This window comes from Patella vulgata, chromosome 2 (genome assembly GCF_932274485.2).
Source record: "Patella vulgata chromosome 2, xgPatVulg1.2, whole genome shotgun sequence".
NCBI lineage: Eukaryota > Metazoa > Mollusca > Gastropoda > Patellidae > Patella > Patella vulgata.
In genome coordinates this window covers 31,277-57,991 of record NC_065880.2, presented here as the reverse complement: position 1 = coordinate 57,991, position 26,715 = coordinate 31,277, and the positions used below count along the sequence as shown (strand labels likewise).

General features: G+C 33.0%; 1 protein-coding gene across 1 annotated transcript in view; it reads right to left on the bottom strand.

Annotated features, from left to right (window-relative positions):
- The window catches only part of LOC126811610 (ankyrin repeat domain-containing protein 1), a 207,289-nt gene that overhangs the window by 167,083 nt on the left and 13,491 nt on the right, over positions 1 to 26,715 (bottom strand). Inside the window, exons 3-8 of the mRNA XM_056098984.1 lie at positions 22,017 to 22,130; positions 19,986 to 20,330; positions 19,262 to 19,324; positions 17,872 to 18,039; positions 17,292 to 17,411; positions 14,741 to 16,054 (exon numbers count right to left, since the gene is read on the bottom strand). Coding sequence (XP_055954959.1) covers positions 14,741 to 16,054; positions 17,292 to 17,411; positions 17,872 to 18,039; positions 19,262 to 19,324; positions 19,986 to 20,330; positions 22,017 to 22,110 — 2,104 coding nt within the window. The 5' untranslated portion in view covers positions 22,111 to 22,130. The remainder of the gene's footprint in view (positions 1 to 14,740; positions 16,055 to 17,291; positions 17,412 to 17,871; positions 18,040 to 19,261; positions 19,325 to 19,985; positions 20,331 to 22,016; positions 22,131 to 26,715) is intronic.

The following is a 26,715-nucleotide window of genomic DNA, read 5'->3' as shown; positions in this document are numbered from 1 at the left end:
AGAAGAATCCAGGCCACGAAATTTCAAATTTTGGCGTAACCAGAAAAATGGTTGCGGGTTTATGCTCTGCGTAACCATTTCTTTGGTTACGCCAGATGACCATTGCGTAACCAATTGGTTACATAAAATGGTTGCGCTGTTTTCATGTTTTATCCAGATTTAAATGGTGCTATTATTCATTTCCACTTGCAGTGAATGTATTTTTAAAGAAATAACTTGACTAACTTTATTCTTTTATATTTAATATTATATTTTGAGGTTAAGTGTTAATGACTTTAATCCCACGATGTCCTCATTTAAACAATAAAACATTAGAAAAAAAAATTCCACTTCACTAAATCCCTATATTTTAATAATGAGGGGAATCGGTTCCAAAAATTACTAATGGATTTCCGTTTTTATATCATATCTGACCTTCAAAAACCAGGAATGGTAGCTACCACATTGTTTTCGGTCACTGAAGACTACATGCGTACTTCATATATTACACTTGTAAGTTGTCACTTGCAATTATTCATCCAAGCACGTAGCATGAGATAGCCTCACTCATAGGTAGCGACTGATTGACAAACAGTATTTATTATGAACCTCGGCACTCTATACACAAAGTCTCAAAAGGAAAAAGAATAGTTTGATGTCATGAAATAATATTAAAATAGACAGGACAGTAAAATCGTTTACATTATCGCTCGAGCGATGCCGGGGGGGAGGGGGTCAAAGTTGACGACTACACACGGGTCATTGGTACTACAGCATGGCTATAGTGAAAACTGAAAGGAACATGTGTAGTAAATTCTATGGAAATATAGCCGACATGTTAAATAGTCAAACTCATTTCTCCTTTTGTGTTTGAAATTTAATAGAAGTCCATGTCTTGTTATTTAGCATACTATTAGTGCGTTTATATCCCTATCATATAATCTATTTTGTTGGAAATGTACCATAATACATTGTCTAATATGGAGGCAGACCACCATTAAATTTCACCATCTCGGTACATACTAATTGTAGTTCGTCTATTTATAGCAATTCTCTCTCTCTCTCTTTTCTCCCCTTTTGCATGCCCATTTTTGTTGATTTTTTGGTCTAGACTGGACGAAGAGGGTTTGAATTAACATTTTCTGCCAGGTTTTGGTAAATATTCATGATTTTGAGGCGGAAGGATAACAGGGTTATCAGGTTGGCTACGGCGATATGTACGGCAACTAGTTACATGTTTCTAGTATGCTTCTTCAAGTTTGTGTATCTCAAAATTTTGGTTGTCAACCTCATACAAAATTTAGTGCAAAGACATGACCATTTGTTCCTCTGTCTGTAATAAAAAGCATTCAGCCCAACGAAAATTTTGGGAAAAGTTGGAGGTGGGCAAAGAGGCCAGAATTAACATTGAAGTCAATGGGGAAATTAATGGTGGTCTGCCTCCTATATGAAAACAACCTGACAGTTTATGAAAGGCCTAAATTTGATGATATGATCTCCAAATTGTCAGAAAATGTGATATATGGCATTTTGATAGTAAAAAAAGTGAAATGGTAAAATTTCAAAAATATTTGACAAATTTGGGAGGGGAAATTTTGATTTTAGTCAAAATTTTGTGATTTTCAGTGTTTATTTACTTTTCAAAATTAGTGGAAAATATTTTAATGTATGATTTTTACTTTTGCTGCATCATAAAGGTTAGACGCGAAGAAAGCATCATAATTTCACTCAATTTTGCCTAAAAATCATGATAAATTGTCTGAAATTCTTTAGATTACCCCCAATATTGCTGTCAAAATTTTAATTATTCATCTGTTGTAAAATGAACCAAAATGTCTTGCATGTCTTTATTTGTATTATTAAATAACTTGGAAAGGATCCATGTGATTGTCAGATATTGAAAAAGTATTCATGTGTTTGTCAAAAATTTAAAAATTAAGAAATTTAGTCAAATTATGTTCTGCTTAGGTGTGTTAGAATTTTCAAAACATGAGTGAACTGCATTTTGCTGCTGTTTTCCTCTGGCTTGACACAATTTTAATCTTTCAAAACCTGAAATTGTTGCATTTCCCTTCTCGAGAAAGTAAAATCTATGTGTTTGCAGGGAAATTTCTCTTTCTTCATTTCATTTAGACTGGCTCACCCTCCCCACCTCACCCCTTTTCTTGAACATGATATTTGGATATTCAATTGAACATTTGTTGACTCCAAATTAGCAGTAATTGGATTTTGTGCTTGAATTGTAACCAAGCATTTTATTTGACACAAACAAATAGTTACATATAAGATTTCAAGGATTTCTAAGACTTTTTGTTTATGGCCAAACATGTAATCCTATGACATTTCTTCCAAATGAGTCCATACCCCAAAATGGATATTTTGTAGATGTGTTTTTTGCAGCTTAATGTTTTACATTTTGGATGTAAATCTATTATTTGTGGTGATCTTTTAAAATGTGGCACTTACAGGGCAATAAAATATTAATTAATAGCCTTTTCATACCCCTTTTATGCTATGAATTATGTCAGAACTCCCTTTTTCCATATCATTTTGTCAGGACATTGATGTAAAGATTAAAACAACTTGCTTCCACATAATATTTACACTATGTAATTTCAAGGATACCTCTGATTGTTAAAGTATTTTAAAAAATGAAATATTCCCATTTTTTAAAAAAAAATAGTGCTTTGCAACCCTTTTATTAGAATGGCTGGTTGTCACCTAAATACAGCATTTATTTTACATTTATCAATCCATATTTTAATAAATAATTCATACTTCTTATAACTAACTGTGTTTATATGTATGTATATAAGCCAGGGATAGAAGAACATGGCTTTTAGCCATATTCCATCAAAAGTATTACTTATGTGGACGCAAGTGGGATTTGTTACCACACCAACATTTTTAGGGGGTGGGCTTACAGGTTTCATTATTGTTCCTTACAGTTACCTTCAATTCAACAAATTTCCAGCTTGTCTTCCTGTATACCGGCCAAGGTTTCTAGAAATAAATGCCTTTCATCTCAGACTTTCCCAGAAATAGGGAAATATTAGCATTTTGAGGCATACAAAGTGTCAAAAATGGACCATTTTGTAGAAAAAGGTAAAAGAAAGTCAATTTTTGAAAAATATTCCAATATTTTTAATATTTTTGATGTGACTTGTTTGAAACTCTTTAAATCTTTTCGCAGAACTCACATTTCGACAAAATTAAGAAAGAATCTTCAATTCTAGAACAAAAGGCCCATGGACCTGAGCTGCAATCCGGTATACAAAACAGTACATAACTTTAAAGGGTCACTATTTCTGCAGTAATTTTTTTTTTTGATTCTGTATTATAATAATGTTGCAAAAATAAATGTGAAGCTATAAAGAAAAGAATTTTGATGATATATGAACTTATAAAACCATATAGGAGGCAGACCACCATTAAATTTCACCATCTCGGTACCCACGAATTGTAGTTCGTCTATTTATAGCAATTCTCTCTCTCTCTTTTCTCCCCTTTTGCATGCCCATTTGTGTTGATTTTTTGGTCTAGACTGGACGAAGAGGGTTTGAATTAACATTTTCTGCCAGGTTTTGGTAAATATTCATGATTTTGAGGTGGAAGGATAACAGGGTTATCAGGTTGGCTACGGCGATATGTACGGCAACTAGTTACATGTTTCTAGTATGCTTCTTCAAGTTTGTGTATCTCAAAATTTTGGTGGTCAACCTCATACAAATTTTAGTGCAAAGACATGACCATTTGTTCCTCTGTCTGTAGTGAAAAGCATTCAGCCCAACGAAAATTTTGGGAAAAGTTGGAGGTGGGCAAAGAGGCCAGAATTAACATTGAAGTCAATGGGGAAATTAATGGTGGTCTGCCTCCTATATGAAAACAACCTGACAGTTTATGAAAGGCCTAAATTTGATGATATGATCTCCAAATTGTCAGAAAATGTGATATATGGCATTTTGATAGTAAAAAAAGTGAAATGGTAAAATTTCAAAAATATTTGACAAATTTGGGAGGGGAAATTTTGATTTTAGTCAAAATTTTGTGATTTTCAGTGTTTATTTACTTTTCAAAATAAGTGGAAAATATTTTAATGTATGATTTTTACTTTTGCTGCATCATAAAGGTTAGACGCAAAGAAAGCATCATAATTTCACTCAATTTTGCCTAAAAATCATGATAAATTGTCTGAAATTCTTTAGATTACCCCCAATATTGCTGTCAAAATTTTAATTATTCATCTGTTGTAAAATGAACCAAAATGTCTTGCATGTCTTTATTTTTATTATTAAATAACTTGGAAAGGATCCATGTGATTGTCAGATATTGAAAAAGTATTCATGTGTTTGTCAAAAGTTTAAAAATTAAGAAATTTAGTCAAATTTTGTTCTGCTTAGGTGTGTTAGAATTTTCAAAACATGAGTGAACTGCATTTTGCTGCTGTTTTCCTCTGGCTTGACACAATTTTAATCTTTCAAAACCTGAAATTGTTGCATTTCCCTTCTCGAGAAAGTAAAATCTATGTGTTTGCAGGGAAATTTCTCTTTCTTCATTTCATTTAGACTGGCTCACCCTCCCCACCTCACCCCTTTTCTTGAACATGATATTTGGATATTCAATTGAACATTTGTTGACTCCAAATTAGCAGTAATTGGATTTTGTGCTTGAATTGTAACCAAGCATTTTATTTGACACAAACAAATAGTTACATATAAGATTTCAAGGATTTCTAAGACTTTTTGTTTATGGCCAAACATGTAATCCTATGACATTTCTTCCAAATGAGTCCATACCCCAAAATGGATATTTTGTAGATGTGTTTTTTGCAGCTTAATGTTTTACATTTTGGATGTAAATCTATTATTTGTGGTGATCTTTTAAAATGTGGCACTTACAGGGCAATAAAATATTAATTAATAGCCTTTTCATACCCCTTTTATGCTATGAATTATGTCAGAACTCCCTTTTTTCATATCATTTTGTCAGGACATTGATGTAAAGATTAAAACAACTTGCTTCCACATAATATTTACACTATGTAATTTCAAGGATACCTCTGATTGTTAAAGTATTTTAAAAAATGAAATATTCCAATTTTTAAAAAAAAAAAAATAGTGCTTTGCGACCCTTTTATTAGAATGGCTGGTTGTCACCTAAATACAGCATTTATTTTACATTTATCAATCCATATTTTAATAAATAATTCATACTTCTTATAACTAACTGTGTTTATATGTATGTATATAAGCCAGGGATTTGTTACCACACCAACATTTTTAGGGGGTGGGCTTACAGGTTTCATTATAGTTCCTTACAGTTACCTTCAATGCAACAAATTTCCAGCTTGTCTTCCTGTATACCGGCCAAGGTTTCTAGAAATAAATGCCTTTCATCTCAGACTTTCCCAGAAATAGGGAAATATTAGCATTTTGAGGCATACAAAGTGTCAAAAATGGACCATTTGGTAGAAAAAGGTAAAAGCAAGTCAATTTTTGAAAAATATTCCAATATTTTGAATATTTTTGATGTGACTTGTTTGAAACTCTTTAAATCTTTTCGCAGAACTCACATTTCGACAAAATTAAGAAAGAATCTTCAATTCTAGAACAAAAGGCCCATGGACCTGAGCTGCAATCCGGTATACAAAACACTACATAACTTTAAAGGGTCACTATTTCTGCAGTAATTTTTTTTTTTGATTCTGTATTATAATAATGTTGCAAAAATAAATGTGAAGCTATAAAGAAAAGAATTTTGATGATATATGAACTTATAAAACCATATAGGAGGCAGACCACCATTAAATTTCACCATCTTGGTACCCACGAATTGTAGTTCGTCTATTTATAGCAATTCTCTCTCTCTCTCTTTTCTCCCCTTTTGCATGCCCATTTTTGGTGATTTTTTGGTCTAGACTGGACGAAGAGGGTTTGAATTAACATTTTCTGCCAGGTTTTGGTAAATATTCATGATTTTGAGGTGGAAGGATAACAGGGTTATCAGGTTGGCCACGGCGATATGTACGGCAACTAGTTACATGTTTTTAGTATGCTTCTTCAAGTTTGTGTATCTCAAAATTTTGGTGGTCAACCTCATACAAATTTTAGTGCAAAGACATGACCATTTGTTCCTCTGTCTGTAGTGAAAAGCATTCAGCCCAACGAAAATTTGGGGAAAAGTTGGAGGTGGGCAAAGAGGCCAGAATTAACATTGAAGTCAATGGGGAAATTAATGGTGGTCTGCCTCCTATATTATTGAGTATTATTATCTCCCCTTACTTAAATAACAGAATTTGTATATATAGCATGCAATTATAATTTATGTGCATATCCTATAACTTATTAAACGTAACTAAATAATACTTTTGTATATCAACTTAATCATAAATCACATTATGTCCATCTGTTAAATAATGTTGCATTTATATTGTTGACAATGTATACTTTGTTTACATAAGGAGCGTATAGTTTATAATTTTGCATGAGCTGGGAACGAATTCTCCAAATCGAGACCATCCTGTCGAGACGGCCAGGGGAATGTGTTACCCGGCACTAGTACCCTGGGTCAGTTGTTCCCACTGGGATATCCGTCTCCAGGGTCCAAGCGAAGCTCTAGTAATTACACTTCTAGTTCTTGAGGAATGCTCTTTGAGCACACAGCCTTTAGATGCTTGCATCTAATGAACAGACTTTAAACTGCTTGCAGTTTAAAAACTGATACAACCTCTAGATGTTTGCATCTAATGAACAGATACAACCTATAGATGCTTGCATCTAATGAACAGATACAGACTTTAAACGCTTGTGATTAATGCAAAGATACAACCTTAACTGCTTGCAGTTAATGAACAGTATAGCTTTTAGCTATTACACAGAACAGATCACAGAACGGCTTGAGCTGGGACAGTTCGCCTCTTTATAAATAGTATAAAAGAGTTTTCCCAGTCCATTAAAACTTACCTGTATATATGTTATAAATAATACATAATAAAACTTTATAGTTTTATACAGTTTTGTTCCATTTGTTCGAAGAGAGAGAGCCGAACATAGCACAACTACTTTTTAGCTAGTCCGCCTTCTCCTCTGAAGAAGCTCTACTTTAAACGGCTTGTGATCGGCCAATAGATCACTGGTGGCAGAGAAATTAACGGGTGTGGGTCTTGAGCAACCATTGCGGCAGATTCCCCACACTACCAAACCGCTACCCCATTTCGTGGCGAAAGACAGAAGAAGAAGAAGTAAAAAGTGCGCCACAGTACCACAGCAATGGGTGAGAAACCAGGAGAATTCATTGCATATACAAGACGATGTTGTCTTTTATCGCTGTCCATTTATCATAAATATTGAAGCCTAATTAAATTCTCGGATTATCCACTGTCCACATCTTTTCCCACAAGTTTTTATCTCAGAAAATGTTGTACGTTTAAGTCTCTCACTTTTTACTAGTCCGCTCACCATCAAGTTTATCAACATATACATCAAGCGCTCACTAACGCTGAGAGATCCGACAATCTTCGCGTTCAACCTTTGACGTCACCCGGGTTGCCGTTTAGGGAAACCCTTCTTTTTTTTTTCCCGTATGCGCTCCATGGGTGTTTTTCAGGAAATCCAGTATTTTTCTAGTAAGATTGGATGTTTCTACTTTCCATATATACCACAATTGCCATACTTTTATTGGAAATAACTACCTGATAAATAGTTTTCTGAGAAAGTATCTTTAAGCGAAATAAGAACTCTAAATTAGTTTTTCATTTTTTCGTCTTTTCTTTCTATCAATGTTTTATCGTTTGGTGAGCCTTTTAATAACAACGTTATTCACGTTAATATTTTCTTACGTGGTTTGAGTTGGCCTTTTTCAAAAACATTCATCGGTTAAATCAAATATGCAAAAATACTTACCCGTAAAATATAATAAAGATAATATTTGTTAACCAAAATAAGTTTATGATATGATGACGGTCTGAAAAGTTCTAAGCCTAGATCAGGATAGATCAATTGGGTTGAAACAAACGTTTGCCACCAACAAGTATCATCATTGAATGAATCATAGACATAAGAACTGCAACTATAGTATTATTATTGTCTTCGTACCAGACCATCTTGTGAACCTATCAATTGAAATACTACAAAACTGGCTATAGGACAGTTATCAAGTACCAGCAACTGAAAGGACTAACCCCAACACATGGTCTCCACTTTAGGGGTTGATGCCTCTTTAATTTAAGCATGACTGAGAGAGCCTTGACGATGAAGGAAAAATTACTTGGGTGCATGGTTGATCAACGATTGGTCTTCTAAATAAATAAATAACAATATATTGAGTAGTCGTTTATTTTAATTTGGCCCGAGTGGTCTTCTAATCGTGGTCGGAATGCTCTTCTAATCCCGGCCAGAGTGATCTTCTTATCTTAGTCCCAATGCTCTTCTAATCTCGGCCGGAGTGGTCTTTTTATCTTGGTCCGAGTGGTCTTCTAATCAAGGTCCGAGTGGTCTTGGTCCAAATGGGCTTCAGTCTTGGCCCAAGTGGTCTTGTTCGGAGTGGTCTTCTGTCTTAGTGGTGACGTACTTGTCTTGGTGCGAATTGTCTTCTATTATTGGTCTGAATGGTCTTCTAAGCTTGGTCCGAATGGTCTTCAAATGTTGGTCCGATGTCTGGCTGTTTCATTTGCCTCTCTATATCACCCAAAACAAGGAAATCATAACCCAGTACTACCAAATACTTATCAAATATTATAAAATACAAACCTGATATCGTCAAATAGCAGCACATTAGTATAATAACTGCAACAAATGTTCGATAATTTGATGAAAATTGAAATATTTACGCAGTTATCTCCCTTTACAACCGATAAATATTGTTACCGATGTAAAATAAAGTGATCTATATGTCTGCTCAGTTTGGATAAGTTGACTCTTCGCATCAATGAGATATTAAGTACTGAAATTGGTGGTAAAAAAAAACAAGTGAAACTACAGATTTTTTACCATTTTCAAGACCGGAAAAGCCATCTCAGCATTTCCATGGGTGGATCAATCACTCTAACATTTTATATACGTATGTTTAGGCACTAGGTAAGCCAATAGACAAAAATGGATGAAATCCCAAAATTGAGCCTATCACTTCCTGTATGGTCTTATTGCGGACACATCCTTAATTATGACTATTTTTCTGATTTTTCAATCCATGTACCCGAGTTAAAGGAATCACAGAGTTCTAATCACCAACATGCTACTGTCTGTACTTACCAGATGTATCAGGTTTAGCCGCTTCTTCAATATTGGTATTCGCTTTATTTTCAGTGTCTGTTTCTGTTTTTATTCTGTCACTTTGATCTGTCTGTACCATTGTATCATGGCTGGGGTCATCTTCAATATAAAATGATTCAATTACAAAATGAACTGTGGTAAGTTAGTAATTGACTACAAAAGTGTTTCATAATATCAAAGCAGAACTAGATTAAATACCAATGTTATTTAACAATTTATTGATCTGATTTTGTTTTCATTTGAACACTCAACAATTTGCAAAAAGGTATCTTTGACACTGCAGTATGTAGAACAGGCCAGGGTTAATTGTGATGTCAGTGGAAATGAAATATAATCATTACACAGTTTGAAGTATTGGAAATCTAATGGATAATAGGACATTAATAAGTAATGAGTAACTGAAAGATTACATTTCAAATATTATTATGTAATGGTCAACTATATTTCAATCCTTTTATCGCAAATTTGAATATTATATATCTGATAAAGTCAAATATTATGTAATGGTCAACTACTCAATCTTTTTATTTCAAATTTGAATAATAACTATGTATATTTAATCCAGCAGATTAACAAAAATCACAAAATTTAAATCAGTTTTACGAATAAAAACGACGTTTTAGAATTTTGTTTTTATGTTAAACTTCACCTAAAACATGTAAGTTTAAAATGTTGTTTTTAAATTAAACTCCATCTAAGACATGTAAGTTTAAACTGATATAGATTTTAATCAAATTCCGAATTTGGATAAACAAGAGAACGTTAACATTGAAAACTCAAAACAAATGAATGCATGACAACTCAGGCCAAATACCACTCAGACCAAAACCGGCCGGATCAGTTAATAGATCACTCGGACCAAGATAGAAGATCACTCGGACCAAGACCGTATATCACTTGTACCAAGGCAGAAGATCGCTCGGACCAAGATAGAAGACCACTCGGACCAAGATAGAAGACCACTCCGACCAATGTTTTTGAAATAATACAGTGTTGTTTTAATAAATTGATAATAGTGTTTGTTTTAATATTAAAGTGTTATTTTAATAAATTGATATTTATGTTTGTTTTTCTACATTTGTTTTCTTTTTAACTTTCTTATCATCTCATCATGAAGCATAGAAAAAAATCTCAACGAGTCATCAACAACTGAATAGTTATTAATTCGTATACTTGTATTTCGGAAAAGACTATTCTTTGTGTGTACTATATTTATCATTTGTACCGCCTTTTATTGCAAGCTTGTCGTGGAATGCGTGTCAAAGTTCAGTTTACGTTTTATCATTAAAATCGGTAGGGACTTTGAATAATCGTGCATGTCGTGTAAATATTTTCAATTAAATTCATCAACATATCATTCCGTTTTTAATAATATTGTACTTTTACCAGAATCTATGATTACCAAAGAACACAGGGCTGGATTAACCATTAAAGATACCTTCCCTGTACAAACTGTGTGATTTGATGATATATTTGGACTAAAAACATATTCAAACTAATTAATCTATCATAATTGTGCTTTAAATCCTTCTCAAAACATTGTATTCGCGAGAAAATACCCCAAGATTTAAAAATCTATTAAATTAAGTCATGTTGGTGTCACGTGACCTTGCATATACAAGACGATGTGGTCTTTAATCGCTGTCCATTTATCATAAATATTGAAGCCTAATTAAATTCTCGGATTATCCACTGTCCACGTCTTTTCCCGCGATTTTTATCTCAGAAAATGTTGTATGTTTAAGTTTCTCACTTTTTACTAGTCCGCTCACCATCAAGTTTATCAACATATACATCAAGCGCTCACTAACGCTGAGAGATCCGACAATCTTCGCGTTCAACCTTTGACGCCACCCGGGTTGCCTGTTAGGGAAACCCTTCTTTTTTTGTCCCGTATGCGCTCCATGGGTGTTTTTCAGGAAATCCAGTATTTTTCTAGTAAGATTGGATGTTTCTACTTTCCATATATACCACAATTGCCATACTTTTATTGGAAATAACTACCTGATAAAAAGTTTTCTGAGAAAGTATCTTTAAGCGAAATAAGAATTTTAAATAAGTTTTTCATTTTTTCGTCTTTTCTTTCTATCAATGTTTTATCGTTTGGTAGGGCCTTTTAATAATCACGTTATTCACGTTAATATTTTCTTACGTGGTTTGAGTTGGCCTTTTTCAAAAACATTCATCGGTTAAATCAAATATGCAAAAATACTTACCCGTAAAATATAATAAAGATACTATTTGTTAATCAAAATATTAGGTTGAGTGGTCTTATAAGTTTATGATATGATGACGGTCTGAAAAGTTCTAAGCCTAGATCAGAATAGATCAATTGGGTTGAAACAAACGTTTGCCACCAACAAGTACCATCATTGAATGAATCATAGACATAAGAACTACAACTATAGTGTTATTATTGTCTTCGTACCAGACCATCTTGTGAACCTATCAATTGAAATACTACAAAACTGGCTATAGGACAGTTATCAAGTACCAGCAACTGAAAGGACTAACCCCAACACATGGTCTCCACTTTAGGGGTTGATGCCTCTTTAATTTAAGCATGACTGAGAGAGCCTTGACGATGAAGGCCATCAACAACAAAAATTCAAGAAAACAGTACTTGGGTGCATGGCTGATCAACAATTGGTCTTTTAAATAAATAAATAACAATATATTGAGTAGTCATTTATTTTAATTTGGCCCGAGTGGTCTTCTAATCGTGGTCGGGATGCTCTTCTAATCTCGGCCCGAGTGATCTTCTTATCTTAGTCCCAATGCTCTTCTAATCTCGGCCTGAGTGGTTTTCTTATCTTGGTCCGAGTGGTCTTCTAATCAAGGTCTGAGTGGTCTTGGTCCAAATGGGTTTCTGTCTTGTTCGGAGTGGTCTTCTGTCTTAGTGGTGACGTACTTGTCTTGGTGTGAATTGTCTTCTATTATTGGTCCGAATGGTCTTCTAAGCTTGGTCCGAATGGTCTTCAAATGTTGGTCCGATGTCTGGCTGTTTCATTTGCCTCTCTATATCACCCAAAACAAGCAAATCATAACCCAGTACTACCAAATACTTATCAAATATTATAAAATACAAACCTAATATCGTCAAATAGCAGCACATTAGTATAATAACTGCAACAAATGTTCGATAATTTGATGAAAATTGAAATATTTACGCAGTTATCTCCCTTTACAACCGATAAATATTGTTACCGATGTAAAATAAAGTGATCTATATGTCTGCTCAGTTTGGATAAGTTGACTCTTCGCATCAATGAGATATTAAGTACTGAAATTGGTGGTAAAAAACAAACGAAACTACAGATTTTTTTACCATTTTCAAGACCGGAAAAGCCATCTCAGCATTTCCATGGGTGGATCAATCACTCTAACATTTTATATACGTATGTTTAGGCACTAGGTAAGCCAATAGACAAAAATGGATGAAATCCCAAAATTGAGCCTTATCACTTCCTGTATGGTCTTATTGCGGACACATCCTTAATTATGACTTTTTTTCTGATTTTTCAATCCATGTACCCGAGTTAAAGGAATCACAGAGTTCTAATCACCAACATGCTACTGTCTGTACTTACCAGATATATCGGGTTTAGCCGCTTCTTCAATATTGGTATTCGCTTTATTTTCAGTGTCTGTTTCTGTTTTTATTCTGTCACTTTGATCTGTCTGTACCATTGTATCATGTCTAGGGTCATCTTCAATATAAAATGATTCAATTACAAAATGAACTGTGGTAAGTTAGTAATTGACTACAAAAGTGTTTCATAATACCAGCAGAACTAGATTAAATACCAATGTTATTTAACAATTTATTGATCTGATTTCGTTTTCATTTGAACACTCAACAATTTGCAAAAAGGTATCTTCGAAACTGCAGTATGTAGAACAGGCCAGGGTTAATTGTGATGTCAGTGGAAATGAAATATAATCATTACACAGTTTGAAGTATTGCAAATCTAATGGATAATAGGACATTAATAAGTAATGAGTAACTGAAAGATTACATTTCAAATATTATTATGTAATGGTCAACTATATTTCAATCCTTTTATTTGAATATTATATATCTGACAAAAGTCAAATATTATGTAATGGTCAACTATATCTCAATCTTTTTATTTCAAATTTGAATAATAACTTTATATATTTAATCCAGCAGATTAACAAAAATCACAAAATTTAAATCAGTTTTACGAATAAAAACGACGTTTTAGAATTTTGTTTTTATATTAAACTTCACCTAAAACATGTAAGTTTAAACAATTACAAACAAAAATGTTGTTTTTAAATTAAACTCCATCTAACACATGTAAGTTTAAACAAGGTGGCTATTTGAACTGATATAGATTTTAATCAAAGATCAGTAATACTTAGTACTAATTGTATTCAATAGAAGTATGTCCTTTGTATTTCTTGTTCACTTACTAAATCCCATAGAAACAATTTAATTCTAGTTCACATATTCAAAAAAAAACCCATACCATTAGAGATAAAAGTTCACATATTCATTTTTTTCAGAATTAAAATCGTTACTCGACACAAACTAGGTCATTTCGGGGATATATTTCAATAATTCGCCTGCGCGTATAGAGGTCTTTAGCAGTGGGAGGAAATCGGAGATCGCGTTTATTCATTTAGATGGTAATGACATCACAGCGACATCGTCACCTGTGAATATATACCAGACAATTTGTTCAATAGTGACATTATTCGAAGCATCAGTGAAAATTTGAGAAGAGGGAATTTTTCAAAGTCGTCTGGATTGATTGACACAGGTGTTTTATTTGATAATATTGAGTAGTATTTGGTAGTACCGGGTTATTATTTGCTTGTTTTGGGTAATAGGGGAGGGGGGGGGGGGATGGAACAGCCACAGACATCGGTTATAGCATTGGAGGTACATGTCCTGCGATATAACTCGCTATTTTCTAAAGAAATCAAGTAGGCTAATATGCTTATTTTGCACCATTATGTTGTAGCACATGTATGTGGTGATATTGGGGTGGTATTGGTAGTATTGGGTAAATCTTCCCACCTGTGAGGAGGTTATTCAAATTAAATATAATTTGTTTCACTAATTTAAATAATTCGCTCATCAATTTCAAACAGATTGGCTGATGAGTATTTTCGTCACCAGAGTAGTCTTAAGGTTCCACGAAGTGAAACAAGAGTCATAACTCTGGAAATAATTCATGGACATTGCTGAAATTCCATAGGCTTGTTCGTCTCACTAATTTGAATAAAGCATATATATATGGCCTACATATTTTTGGCAGATTGGACAATAACTTTTCTCGTTAGCACCTAATCAATTAATCAATCAATTGCTTTATTGTAAAAAAAAATATGGTTGTCTTTTAACTGAGTTTGTGGGTTTCAGAAATGAATGCACATCCTGCTTTGTGTATGACATCTATCACATGATATCTTGCTAGATATTATAATACATATGTAAGTGGTGATGATTTTAAACTTACCTTGTGTTGTGTTCGTGGTTTCCATGGTAGTTCCACTCTTTAAATGGTTAATAACAATGATGTAGGCCTTGTTGTTGTTTGTTTTATGTAATATATCCATTAGTGTATCCATTGTATTGATTGAGGCTTCTGATGAAACTATATCCTCTTTGTCTTTTTCATTCAAATAGCCATCTTGTAAAAGAAGATTACATAGCTTTACGAAATCTATGTTTCGAATATCTACCGTCTGTTTTAATTTTTCCACTTCAGAGATTTGTTGTTGTGAATCTGTCGCAGTCTTCAAATCTATCTCTTGTCCTGGTGGATCAGCATGAGTCACTTTGGCGATTTGTGGTTGTTGATCTGTCACAGAGTTGACATCTTTATCTTGATCCGATGGCTTCCACTTCTTGAGTTCTTCCCGCAATGCTTTACGCTCCTTTTCACTTTGGTCAAATTTCTTCTCCAGCTCAGTTTCTCTTTGGTCAAATTTCTTCTCCCGCGCCTTAAATTCCTTCTCTCGCTCCTTAAATGTCTCCTCATTTTCTTCTTTCAGCTGGAGTTGTTGTTTGAGTTCTTTTTCTTGTTCTTCTTTCAGCTTGAGTTGTTGTTTAAAATCTCTTTCTTGCAGCTCAAGGTGTTGTTTAAGTTCCCGCTCTACTTTAGTTTTCTCTTCTTCTATCTTCTGGAGCTTGTCTTGGTATAACTTCTTAGCTTCCTCGAACATTGTATTTCTGTAGTGGTCGCCGTTATTGTTTCTTTTTGTTTCCAGCAAGAGTCTTAAAATACCATGAACATCATCAGGCTGAGGGTTTTCGTTGTTGATAAGAGAATGTCGATTATCACAGTAATCTTCCAGGAATTCTTTAAATTCTGGATTTGCATCTTTATAATATTCTGTAAATGACCTTTTTTGAAGTGCATCTTTTTTTGTAAAAATAATCACTCCATATGTTTTTAGGCACTCCCCAAATAAATCTGTGTATTGTTCTATGGTTTCCAAAACATGTCTATCAATCCTACCAATAGGTAACACAAACGAAAATATATGGGGTCCTGGTGCCAGACCATCTATACTTTTGGCAAGCTCCATTGCTACGTCTTGGTGTGAAATTTTGGTATCAGATAACCCCGGAGTATCAAGTATCTTGAAAAGATACTTTTCACCGTCTACCTCTCTGACACGATGTTTGCATGAGTTAAACCGTGTAACCGAGGCAGCGCTTGATTCAGATTTAAATCTAGTATCTTTTGATAAATCCAATATACTATTCCCCAGGGCACTTTTACCAACACCAGTTTTCCCAATTAATATTACACGCACTTCCGCTTCTGAAATTGAGAGCAAATATCATAGGCGTGTTCAGGTCTCGGAAGTAGGGTAGGCAGACCAAACTCAGGGGGTAGGTGAGGGATGAAACTGTGGCACATATTAGATTTGATCTGAGGAATAGCTGAGCCAAGCACACCATACTTTGACACTTGGTTGAGGGATTATGATTAAGGTCTGAAGATCTGAACATGGACATAGTAAACCCCAAGTACTTAACGACCTGGTTGGAACAAAGAAAGGGCAGCGGGAAAAGAGGGCACAATATTATCATTGGGGTAATGGGAATATGATAACATTGGTGTTGGCATTCGAAATTCGGGGACACTTTTTCGGAAGGAAGGGCACATAGCCACACACCCCTATACCCTGGTTAGAACTCTCATCGGATTCTAGTTTTATCACCCTTTTCAGCTTCTTTCGTTGTTTTATTTATGAGGGCATCTAGCATAAATACAAATAGTATGTTTATAAATTCATATTTTTTATCCACAGGAACTAATCAGTTCTTGTGGGCAATACAAATATGGTAATAAACTGTCCATTGCCTTCAATGGGTTTTAACGTCCTACTTTTCTCTACCGACTGGGTTAATGAAGACAGCTAGTAATTCGGCATTAACACAATAAATAACTGAATTCAACATATGGGGCCATCGCGGTATTAAAATAAAGTACTATATTAACATGTCGGTGTATTAAAATAAAGGACTATATTAACACGTGGGTATATTAAAATAAAGGACTATATTAACATGTGAGTTTATTAAAATAAAGGACTGTATTAACATGTGGGTGTATTAAAATAAAGGACTATATTAACACGTGGGTATATTAAAATAAAGGACCATATTAACATGTCGGTGTATTAAAATAAAGGACTATATTAACACGTGGGTGTATTAAATTAAAGGACTATATTAACATGTGAGTATATTAAAATAAAGGACTATATTAGCATGTGGGTGTATTAAAATAAAGGACTATATTAACAAGTGGGTGTAAAGGACTATATTAACATGTGGGTGTATTAAAATATGCATGTGTTAAGAAACAAATCCATTCATATTTATGAACATGTAGAATAATAGTACAGAATTTTAGTACAAATCCCACATAATGGGACTGAAGTATAATCTTTAAAATATTTATTTCCAGTATCTGTAATCCATCAGTCAGATTGGAAATACAAAACAAAGCTTCTAAACAAATGCTTTCTTAGAACAAATATTGAACTTACTGACAATTTCTAGGTTAGCTGGAAGTGAATCACTCATTCCGTCATTAACTGTAACTGTTAGAGTCACACAATTACAGGTAAACACAGGATCTGACGTAACATGTACACGTAATTCATTGTCTACAATGTAAAATATTAATCTATATATAGTAACAAGTATTTATCAATCACTCTAGTATCATTTGATTGTAGGACAGAAACAGCTAAATTGTACCAAATAAACCGACAGATATCAATCCAATATATATCGGTTGAACGTAAATCAAGAAATGTATATATATAGTATCTATTTCTTACAGCATTTTTTTTACTCGAATTATATTCATCGGTCTCAAAAAGTCTAGAAAACCAAATTGATAAGTTGGAAGTTGAAAGTTCTTATACACAGTCAACAGTTTACATATAGCATCTAAAGTCAAATAATTAGTTATTTTTGCCTTTATTTATTCAAACAACCATTAAGAGCCCTGCAAAGAATTAGGGACACTTGTTTGACATTTCCATAGAAATAATAAATTAAGCACATATTCTGAGGCCCTCATTTTGATAATCTTTCCAAATATTTTAATCGTATACATACGTTCAGGATAGAGAATGAAATATTGTTCAGCTTCTTCGGGATGCCAACTCGATTTAAATTTGAGTGGTTGATTATTGGATGTTTCACCAGTTACAGTAAATATAAGCCCTTTACGTCCTTCTATTGCTACAGCATCCGGTAAATTGGTGATTTTACATGTTCTATTTACTGTAATATATAAATGTTTAGATAACTCCTAAAAACAAAAGCTAACTAAGGGCATTAACTACGTCGTCTTGTACATTATATGTTTGGAACAATCAAAGTATTTATGGCATTAAAAGAAGTTATTTCTTGAAGATTTAACACTGTTACAGTATCTCTATAAATTAGACCGTTAAAAACATCGTCGTCATGTGCTATTTTTCTATAAACTTGTCGGTGAACAGATCAGTCATTTTTAAAAATGTATATTTCCATTCTAGTATATCACTGCTTTCTTTATTTGTTATCATTCTGGAGTTACGTACTGAATTGTACTTAAGCAAAGTAAAGTCTGTTTGGTCATTGACTGGATTTGAAATGTTTAAATTCAAAGTAGCGGATTATTATTATTACTCAACTTTTACATAATAATGTACCCAGATGATCTTTACGGAAAATTAATACCACAATAATATATCTCAAAATAAAATATTGCCTTAAATCAGGATAATATATAAAGGAGGGGGGGGGGAGGGTCATGCCCCATGGCTAACCAGGTGCGGCGTAGGCTCAGTAAAAAAGATTCTGACCGGGCCAAATTTCCTTCACAGTACACTGTATCAGGTATGTCCGTCTTCAATAGCTCAGAAAAGTAAGGTGTCGAACCCCATTTCATTTCGTTTAAATTTATTGCACGCTTATAACCAGATTGTTACAAAAGTCATACCATAGACTTTTTATCTGGTTGTGCCAATATGCAAAACTAACTATTACGAAATTGTAAATCAGGGCTTTTTCGCTTACATTTTGCCATCATTGTGTTGTAGATAATCAGTACCATTTATAGATTTAGTCTACGTAGTTAATACTTGTTTAATTCGTATTAATCAAATGCATGTGATCATGTTTTGGTTTATCTGCACCATATTGTTATTAATGGTATATCAACACCACGATGCCATTATTAATTTATATTGTCATAATGGTTTATCATTATTATTGCCTAACATTGACAACAATAATCACCGTGCCTGGTATGAATGTGGACCACGTGCATATGTATTCTTATAAATAACTATATTTTAATTATATTTATAACCCTTGACCATGGTTTTTCACAACATGTGAAAGCTAACAGTAAAGCCTGTGTGAAAGATATACACCCCGGCTTAAAAACAGTCCGACTCGAAAATTCCTTGCCATTTCTTCAATTATTAATTAAAATGGCTAAAACGTAATGACATACCTGGAATTGTCAGCCCTTTGCTTTCTTCATCTATTAGTGAGTGATCATATGTATCATCAGTATCTGTAATAGAAACATACATATTAGTAAGTTCAGAACCGTACCATGTAAACAAAGATAGGTTGCCAGATAACGAAACATACCTAAAATATTTGAAACTGATTACCAGTGACAACCCCATTTTAAGCAATTATCAGAAATCATTACAATTTGTTTAGCTTCTAGTTATGCCCCATGACAACGTTTCGAACAAAACATTAACTATTGTAAATTAAAAAGCTTTTCAGGTTTTGAATGAACTTCATCTCGAAAACATGCACAACATTGTTCAAAAGTTTCAAGGACAATAACTCTGCCAGTAATTATTGAATAACCTTTTAAACATTGTATATAAATTTTAAATCAAATGGATATTAACTGTAGCCTCTAGAAAGTCCACAAAATTTTTCAAAGGGCCATAATTAACGTAGTAATTATCGAATAGTCTTCTTCATCTCATAACTTTAAACACCGTGTATAAATCTAGTTCAATCAGCTAAATATTCTCTGGAGCTTGTGAACGGACAGAAAATTATCATTATGGAAGGCGAAATATGTTGCCAAAATCAACAGACGAACAGATGCATTTAATACTCTCCGCTTTTTACATGGTATTTAGTTATGAAAAAGCCAACTGAAATATGTAAATAATCGTATCAAATGTACATTGTGCTATTTTACTTACCTGATGCTAATTGTTCGGCTACTGCTCTATATTCTAATTTATTTAAACAGTGGATGAATTTAGAATATGCATTTGTACCACAAGTCCGAAGAGTATCTAGAAATTTACGTATCATTGCCTTGGTACCCTCAGATTTCGCTCTGTTGATTACTTCCAAGTCATCTTCATTTAGTACAAATTTTTCAGTTAAACTGTCTAATAATGGTTGTAGAGGTCTCAGATTCTCGATTAAATACACATAGTTAGATATTATCCTATGTTCATCTTCAGGTAACATCTTCCCCTTCTCTCTTCTAGGTATAACCTTTCTCCTCTTAGCATCAGGTGAGCTCTCTTGGTATTCTACTGAGAAAATAAACACCACAATATTATACCTGTGTCTATAATAACAATATTATAACAACAAGGTTTGTTTATCAGTCGTTAAGATAATAACGATTACTATTAACAAACTAAAATTCAATTAATTATGTTTGCAGTGTAATGCCTATTTTTCGAGATATTATCCCTGAAGTTATGACATCGTATTTCTGATGTTACCATGTCATATAATCTTAATGTTAATTTCTGGAAAACATCAATCTATAATAGTGTTGCAGTGAACAAGGGTTGCAGCATATTTGTTGTCTGTGTCGACAATTACAACATTTACAACACACTTAAATCTGTTTAACAGCAACATCTCATTAAACATGCATTATGCAAGAGCTAATCGACAAAACCATAATCAACTATCGATGACATCATATCGGTCCTATTTTCAGTGGATTCGACAGGTTCGGCATTTACAAAAAAATTAAATCTTAAAATGGCGAAGGGAGGGTAAGCCTCGAACAACCAGTGCGGTGGCTACAACCTCTGCACACATCTTGTCAAACATTCAAAGGCTAATATCTTCGCCCAGAATAAAGTAATTTGAATGAAAATTTCAATATATTCATTTTTTAACTATTATAGTGACGACGTCCAGTTCTTTATCTAAATCTTACATAATGACCTTCATTGGCATTTAGTTCTGCCCCATGCTAACGTTTAATATACACATTTAATTTCACGAATTTAGCTATTCAAGTTATCAATGGCTCTTGTCTAGGAGAGATTTCACGTCATTTTTGCAAAGTGATCAAGGACCATAACTCTGGTAGTAATTATCAAAATCGTTGCAAATTGTATGACCTAAACATGACTCAGTTGGATATTAACTTCAGTCTCTTGAGCGTCCACATGATTTGCCATAGTGACCAATGGCCATAACTCTGGCAGTAATTATCGGAAATTGTTGAAATAGTCTAAATTTGAAGTCAATCGGATATTTACCGCCTATATAGCCTTAATACTCTAGAGCGTCCACCAGCAATTGTGAGCGAATGGACCAACGGACGGGGGAGACGACAATATATACCACATTTGAATGTAGTATGTATGTAGTACAAACTGAATACAACAGCCTTTTTAGTTTACAAAAAACAAAAATAGGCTGCGATTTGAAAATATGAAACATACACCCACAGCAGTTAAATCATCCGAGAAGTCAGTATTCTTTTGTAGGTAATGGGAGAATTTACAAGCCACTGAATTCATTTTCTGCAAATCTAATGATAACTTCTGCCGTTAGATCATTTACAGGGTTCATCAAAGTGAAACAAGGGTCATAACTGTAAGGCATTAACGGACATTGGTGAAATTCAAAACTCTTCTTCGTTTTACTAATTTAAATAAAGCATGTAAATTTAATATAGATCGGAAGATAACTTAAGTCTTTAGAGCATTCACAAGTTTCAACAAAGTGAAACACGTGCCATAACTCTAAGAGTTATAAACAGAAATTGCTTAAATGCGATAGGAATCTTCGTTTTACAAATTGAAATAGTACATGTAAATTAAATACAGATCGGATGATAACTTTAGTTGTTAGAGCTTTCACATTTTTATGTGGGTGAAGTGGGTGTATTAAAATTATATACAAGAAAGGGGACTAGAAAGCCATTTTATGGTGATTCAATAAAAAGCACATTGTTCATCAGAAATTACCCTTTTGTGGTATATTCATTTCTGCCATGTCATCTCTGGCCATGCGACCTTGTTTACTTGTCTTCTTGCTTGTCGCTTCCTGCGAGTACGCCATGATTATCTGGTTATCTGAAACTGTACAAAGCAAACAAACATTTCGCTATATCTTCCAACATTTAACAAGAGATGAAAGGCAAAATCGATAGTTCTCGTCCCCTGGTTATCAAAATGCTTGACATTGAATTCTTAAAACCACAGGCAGGACTGGGGAGATGGTCGGGTATCTCTGAAATGGAAGGTGATGGGTATGACATTTCTGTTATGTTCTCAATGCTTCACATTAAATTCCAGAAAACTTTGCGTTCAGAATGTTTTCAGTAAGGAGAGGTAACTATGGCCAGGAAGAATTAGAGCATAGTCATATTGATAACACAGCATAGCATTGGTATCACATACTTTTACACTATTTGCGTACGAGGAGCGCCCATCCGACAGTTTCGTCCGATTTTTACGAAATTCGGACCAATGTAATGGTGATATATTGAAACGTTTTATGAAATCGGATAAAAATTGTGACCTCTAGAGGATCTACATGCTAAAACAGAGATTTTTCGTAAAATCAGGGGCCATAATCAAGGAACGTAGCGTCTGATATGCGAAAATATAGAAAAGCGCCAAGGTCTGAGAGATATAAACATATATTTTAAGTTTCATCAAAATGGGATAACAAATGCGACTTCTAGAGTCTATAGTGTCCACAGCCTTCGAATTGCATACTTTTACACTATTTGCGTACAAGGAGCGGCCGTTTTTTCCGGCAGTTTCGGTCCAACTATCACGAATTCGAACTCAGTCATCATTACGGTGTAACGGTTTTTTAAAATAGGATCAAAAATTGCGACTTTTACGAATACAAGCTAAAAACGTGTTTTTTTTCCGTAAAATTTGGAGACATAATCCAGGATGTTTCATCAAAATCAGATAAAAATTGTGACCTCTAGAGTGTTCACAATTTTGGAATTCCATACTTTTACACCATAGCTGTCATTTTGCCCTGCAATTTCGGTCCGATTTTCCCGAAATTCGAACCTGGGCATCATTAGGGTGTAACGGTGATATATTAAAACGGTTTTTAAAAATTTGAATAAAAATTGCGATTTTGGGTGTAAATTCAACAGAATAGAAATTATATTAAAATTTACCATCATTTAGGTGCATCGGCGATATACTAACCGGATTTTTAAATCTGATAAAAATTGTGACCTCTAGACGGTTCACAAGCTAAAAACGCGATTTTTCGTACAAGCGAGGCTAGATAAAATGACCTCACACATACGCTGGGTGGAAATTCAACAGAATAGAAATCATATTAAAATTTACTTGAGTGATAATTATAAACCATTCGGGTGAATATTATAAAAAATAAAATAAGTGAAAAATGGTTTGGGTGGGAATTCAAATGTTCTCGGATGATAATTCAAGAATAAATTAAAAATAACTTAGGTGAAAATTAGAAGAAGAAAATTTATATTGAAAATTACTTAGGTGAAAATTAAAATTGACTGGGATGAAAATTATCGAAAAGAAATTATATTAAAATTGGCTAGAGTGACAATTAAGAAAAAGAAATTATATCAAAAAATTAAAATTAAAATAACAAAAAGCAAACTTTAACAAAATTGACTTGTGTGAAATTAAAAAAAAAATGAATGAAAATTATTTTTCCTATCCCTTATCGGCCACCGTATAGGTGAGTTTTACAAAATGATTTTAAGCATTTTAGATAAAATCTACTAAAATAATATGAATCTAACTCCAAACTTAATAAAATCAAAGTTCATAAATAATATTTTATTCAATAAAAATTGTGTCATTTTGATGAACACGTTTAAAGCGTTAAATTTTTCCAAGAGAATACACGTTTCTTTAGCAAGACATTAAACCCCATTTGATTTCTTTTCATTTGTTTTAACCAGTATATAACGGTACGTTTAATAACTGAAGATATCGAATATCATAATCTTGACCTCTCGCCGCGAGAAGTCAAGGGCGATTGTGCAAGTGTTGGAGAACCATTCGGCGAGATTATAACATGGCCGCATTAAGCTGTTCCGTAGTACATGTATAGGGTAATTCCCCCGTTTCCACGACCGTTAGCGGATTGGATGATATAATATGAGTCATTACTTGTTATTAATACACCCATACAAACAGGACACTGACTGACAACTTTATATGTTGTTTTGTTGTAACACTACAGCAGAATACTTAATATTGACAACTATTCAGCGACTTATCGAGGACGATTTCTCACACCATGATTAATAAAAGGTCAAAATTAGCCTCTTTACACCAGTGTTATTAGTAATACATTCATTTATGGAATAGGACCCCTGGGCTATTGTAATGAATGATATAATTCTTAATCAAAACAATGTAAACATTTTTTTCATTTGTTATTTAATTTTAATAAATTATTTTCTTTTTACTTGTGCCATTTTTCCGTGTGTCTCAATTTTACATCTTACCATTATTATTTGTGTTATTTTTTCCCCTTAATATTAAATATTCCTATGCCGTTATTACTTATATACACTAACAGCAGATATTCATTTCAGGATAAAAAATGTTAATCTATTATTTTCAATTTTTGTGGCAGAGAAGCTATAATATGAATTCTGAAATAACAAAATGTTGTTGCTATTGCGTGGAAAAAATAAAATCATATGATGGCAAAGGAATTGTAAGATGTCACCCCTTGTTTATTTAATATAGTTTTGACTATGGATTTTAAAAATATTTGGAAATCAGTCAGTTGTATTCAGAATGTTGTACTATTTACTTTAAATCTTTATGAATAACAAACTGTATCACGCCCAAATTTATTTTTAGTGAAATCTATTTCTATATGTCTTATAAGGATTATGTATCACGCCCTTTGGTAAAAGAAAATACATAAAATCTAATATAGAGTCCATGATAAAATAATAAAAGTATGAGCAGTATTTACACAACCAATATGTCTTTGCAATGGCGCATTACAATATTCAAATTTAAATACTGTTCAGATAATTTTTTTGTGCGTTCTTTTTAATCCTAATATGTAATTTCAAAGCCCTTTTCTACATACATTCATCTAGACCTATATTCTCCTTTTCTTTTCTTTTTTTTAACTTTTAGGACCTTTATATAAAAATCCCATTTTCTTTTTCTTTTTTTTTTTTTTTTTACTATTTAGTATTTTAGAGACAAAAGGGTGAAGATACATAGAACAGTTATTTTATGTGGTCTTATATAATATGATCTTCATAGTCTGTAATACTAGAGTCTACGTATATATATATATAAAGATTTGCATTAAATGCCAAGTTGTATTTTTCCTAGTAAGTTTAGAAAAGTTTAAAGATATAGAAGTTAATTTATTTGGGGGTGGGATCGAATATTTTCTTAGTAGTCTGTAATATGGAATCTGCATACTATTTCAATAAAAACCTTTCACTGCACGGGCCTATATCATATTTTCGTCTTTAAAAAAACTACTGTTATAGGCCGAGATCATATTCTTTAAAAATACTACTGATATTATTTTTTTATAACCTAGTTTCTCCTTTTCAATTCTGTGTTTTCAGTTTTTTTAATTTCAGAGAAAATAGCACAAATTTGTCTTTTTTAAAATATAAGATTGTATTATTTAACTATATTTTACAAGCCTGTATCAAATATTCTTCTTTACAATTTAAAATTCATCATTTCAGTGTTCATTAAATACAAAACAGTCCAAATTTATTTTTTAAAAATATATAGGCCTCACACCATTTTCTTCTTTTACTTTTCAGTAATTTTACAGTTAATTTTATAGGAAAAAAACCCCTCAAGATGTGTTATTCAGTTATTTTTTTTTTCTTTCGTCTTGTGGTCAGTATAATCTGTAATTTTAGGCTCTTTCATTTTGTTTTTTTTTTTTAAAAAAAAGGCTATTCACATGCCTATGTTTGCGTCCAATTTCTAGTAATTTTAGAAAAGTTCAAAGATATATAAGTTAGTTTTTGTGGGTCTTATATTATCTTTCTTTAATTATGGGGTCTGTATATTGTTTAATTAACACCTTTCATTGCATAGGTGTATATCTTTTTTTCTTTTTTAAAAAAAATTACTTATATTATAGGCCTATATTAGATTTTGTTTTTAAAAAAATACTTATAGTGTGGGTCTATATCCTATTAATTTTAACAAAAAAACACTGTACGGATTAATACAATTAACTAGAATAGTATTGACGTAAAACGGTGCCTATACGAAACAATTACACAAAAATGGAAATTGTCCCGCCCTAATAGCTGACGCATTATACTTCTAACAACAATGGCCAACTGAGGTGGACGTGTTGAGTCAATCTCCTTCCGTTTAAATAGAGTTATATTTCAGATGATTTATCAAAACTTCCTGAGTAAATTGAGTATGTACTAAATTAATTTTTAATGTGTTAACTGTGACAAACATATCCAAAAAGGGAGACTTTTCGTTGACTTATAAAATCGTCTGTATAATACATGTATCTGGGAAAACAGTTCACGCGAGTTCACTCAGCTTATTTTTACAAGGCTAGACTGGTGTATAAGTTGTATATAAAATACTAATGACGAAATCAAGACAACCAAAACGATCAAGAAGGGAGATGGCTTCAAATTCAAATCCAAATGATTCCAACAGTATAAACGAT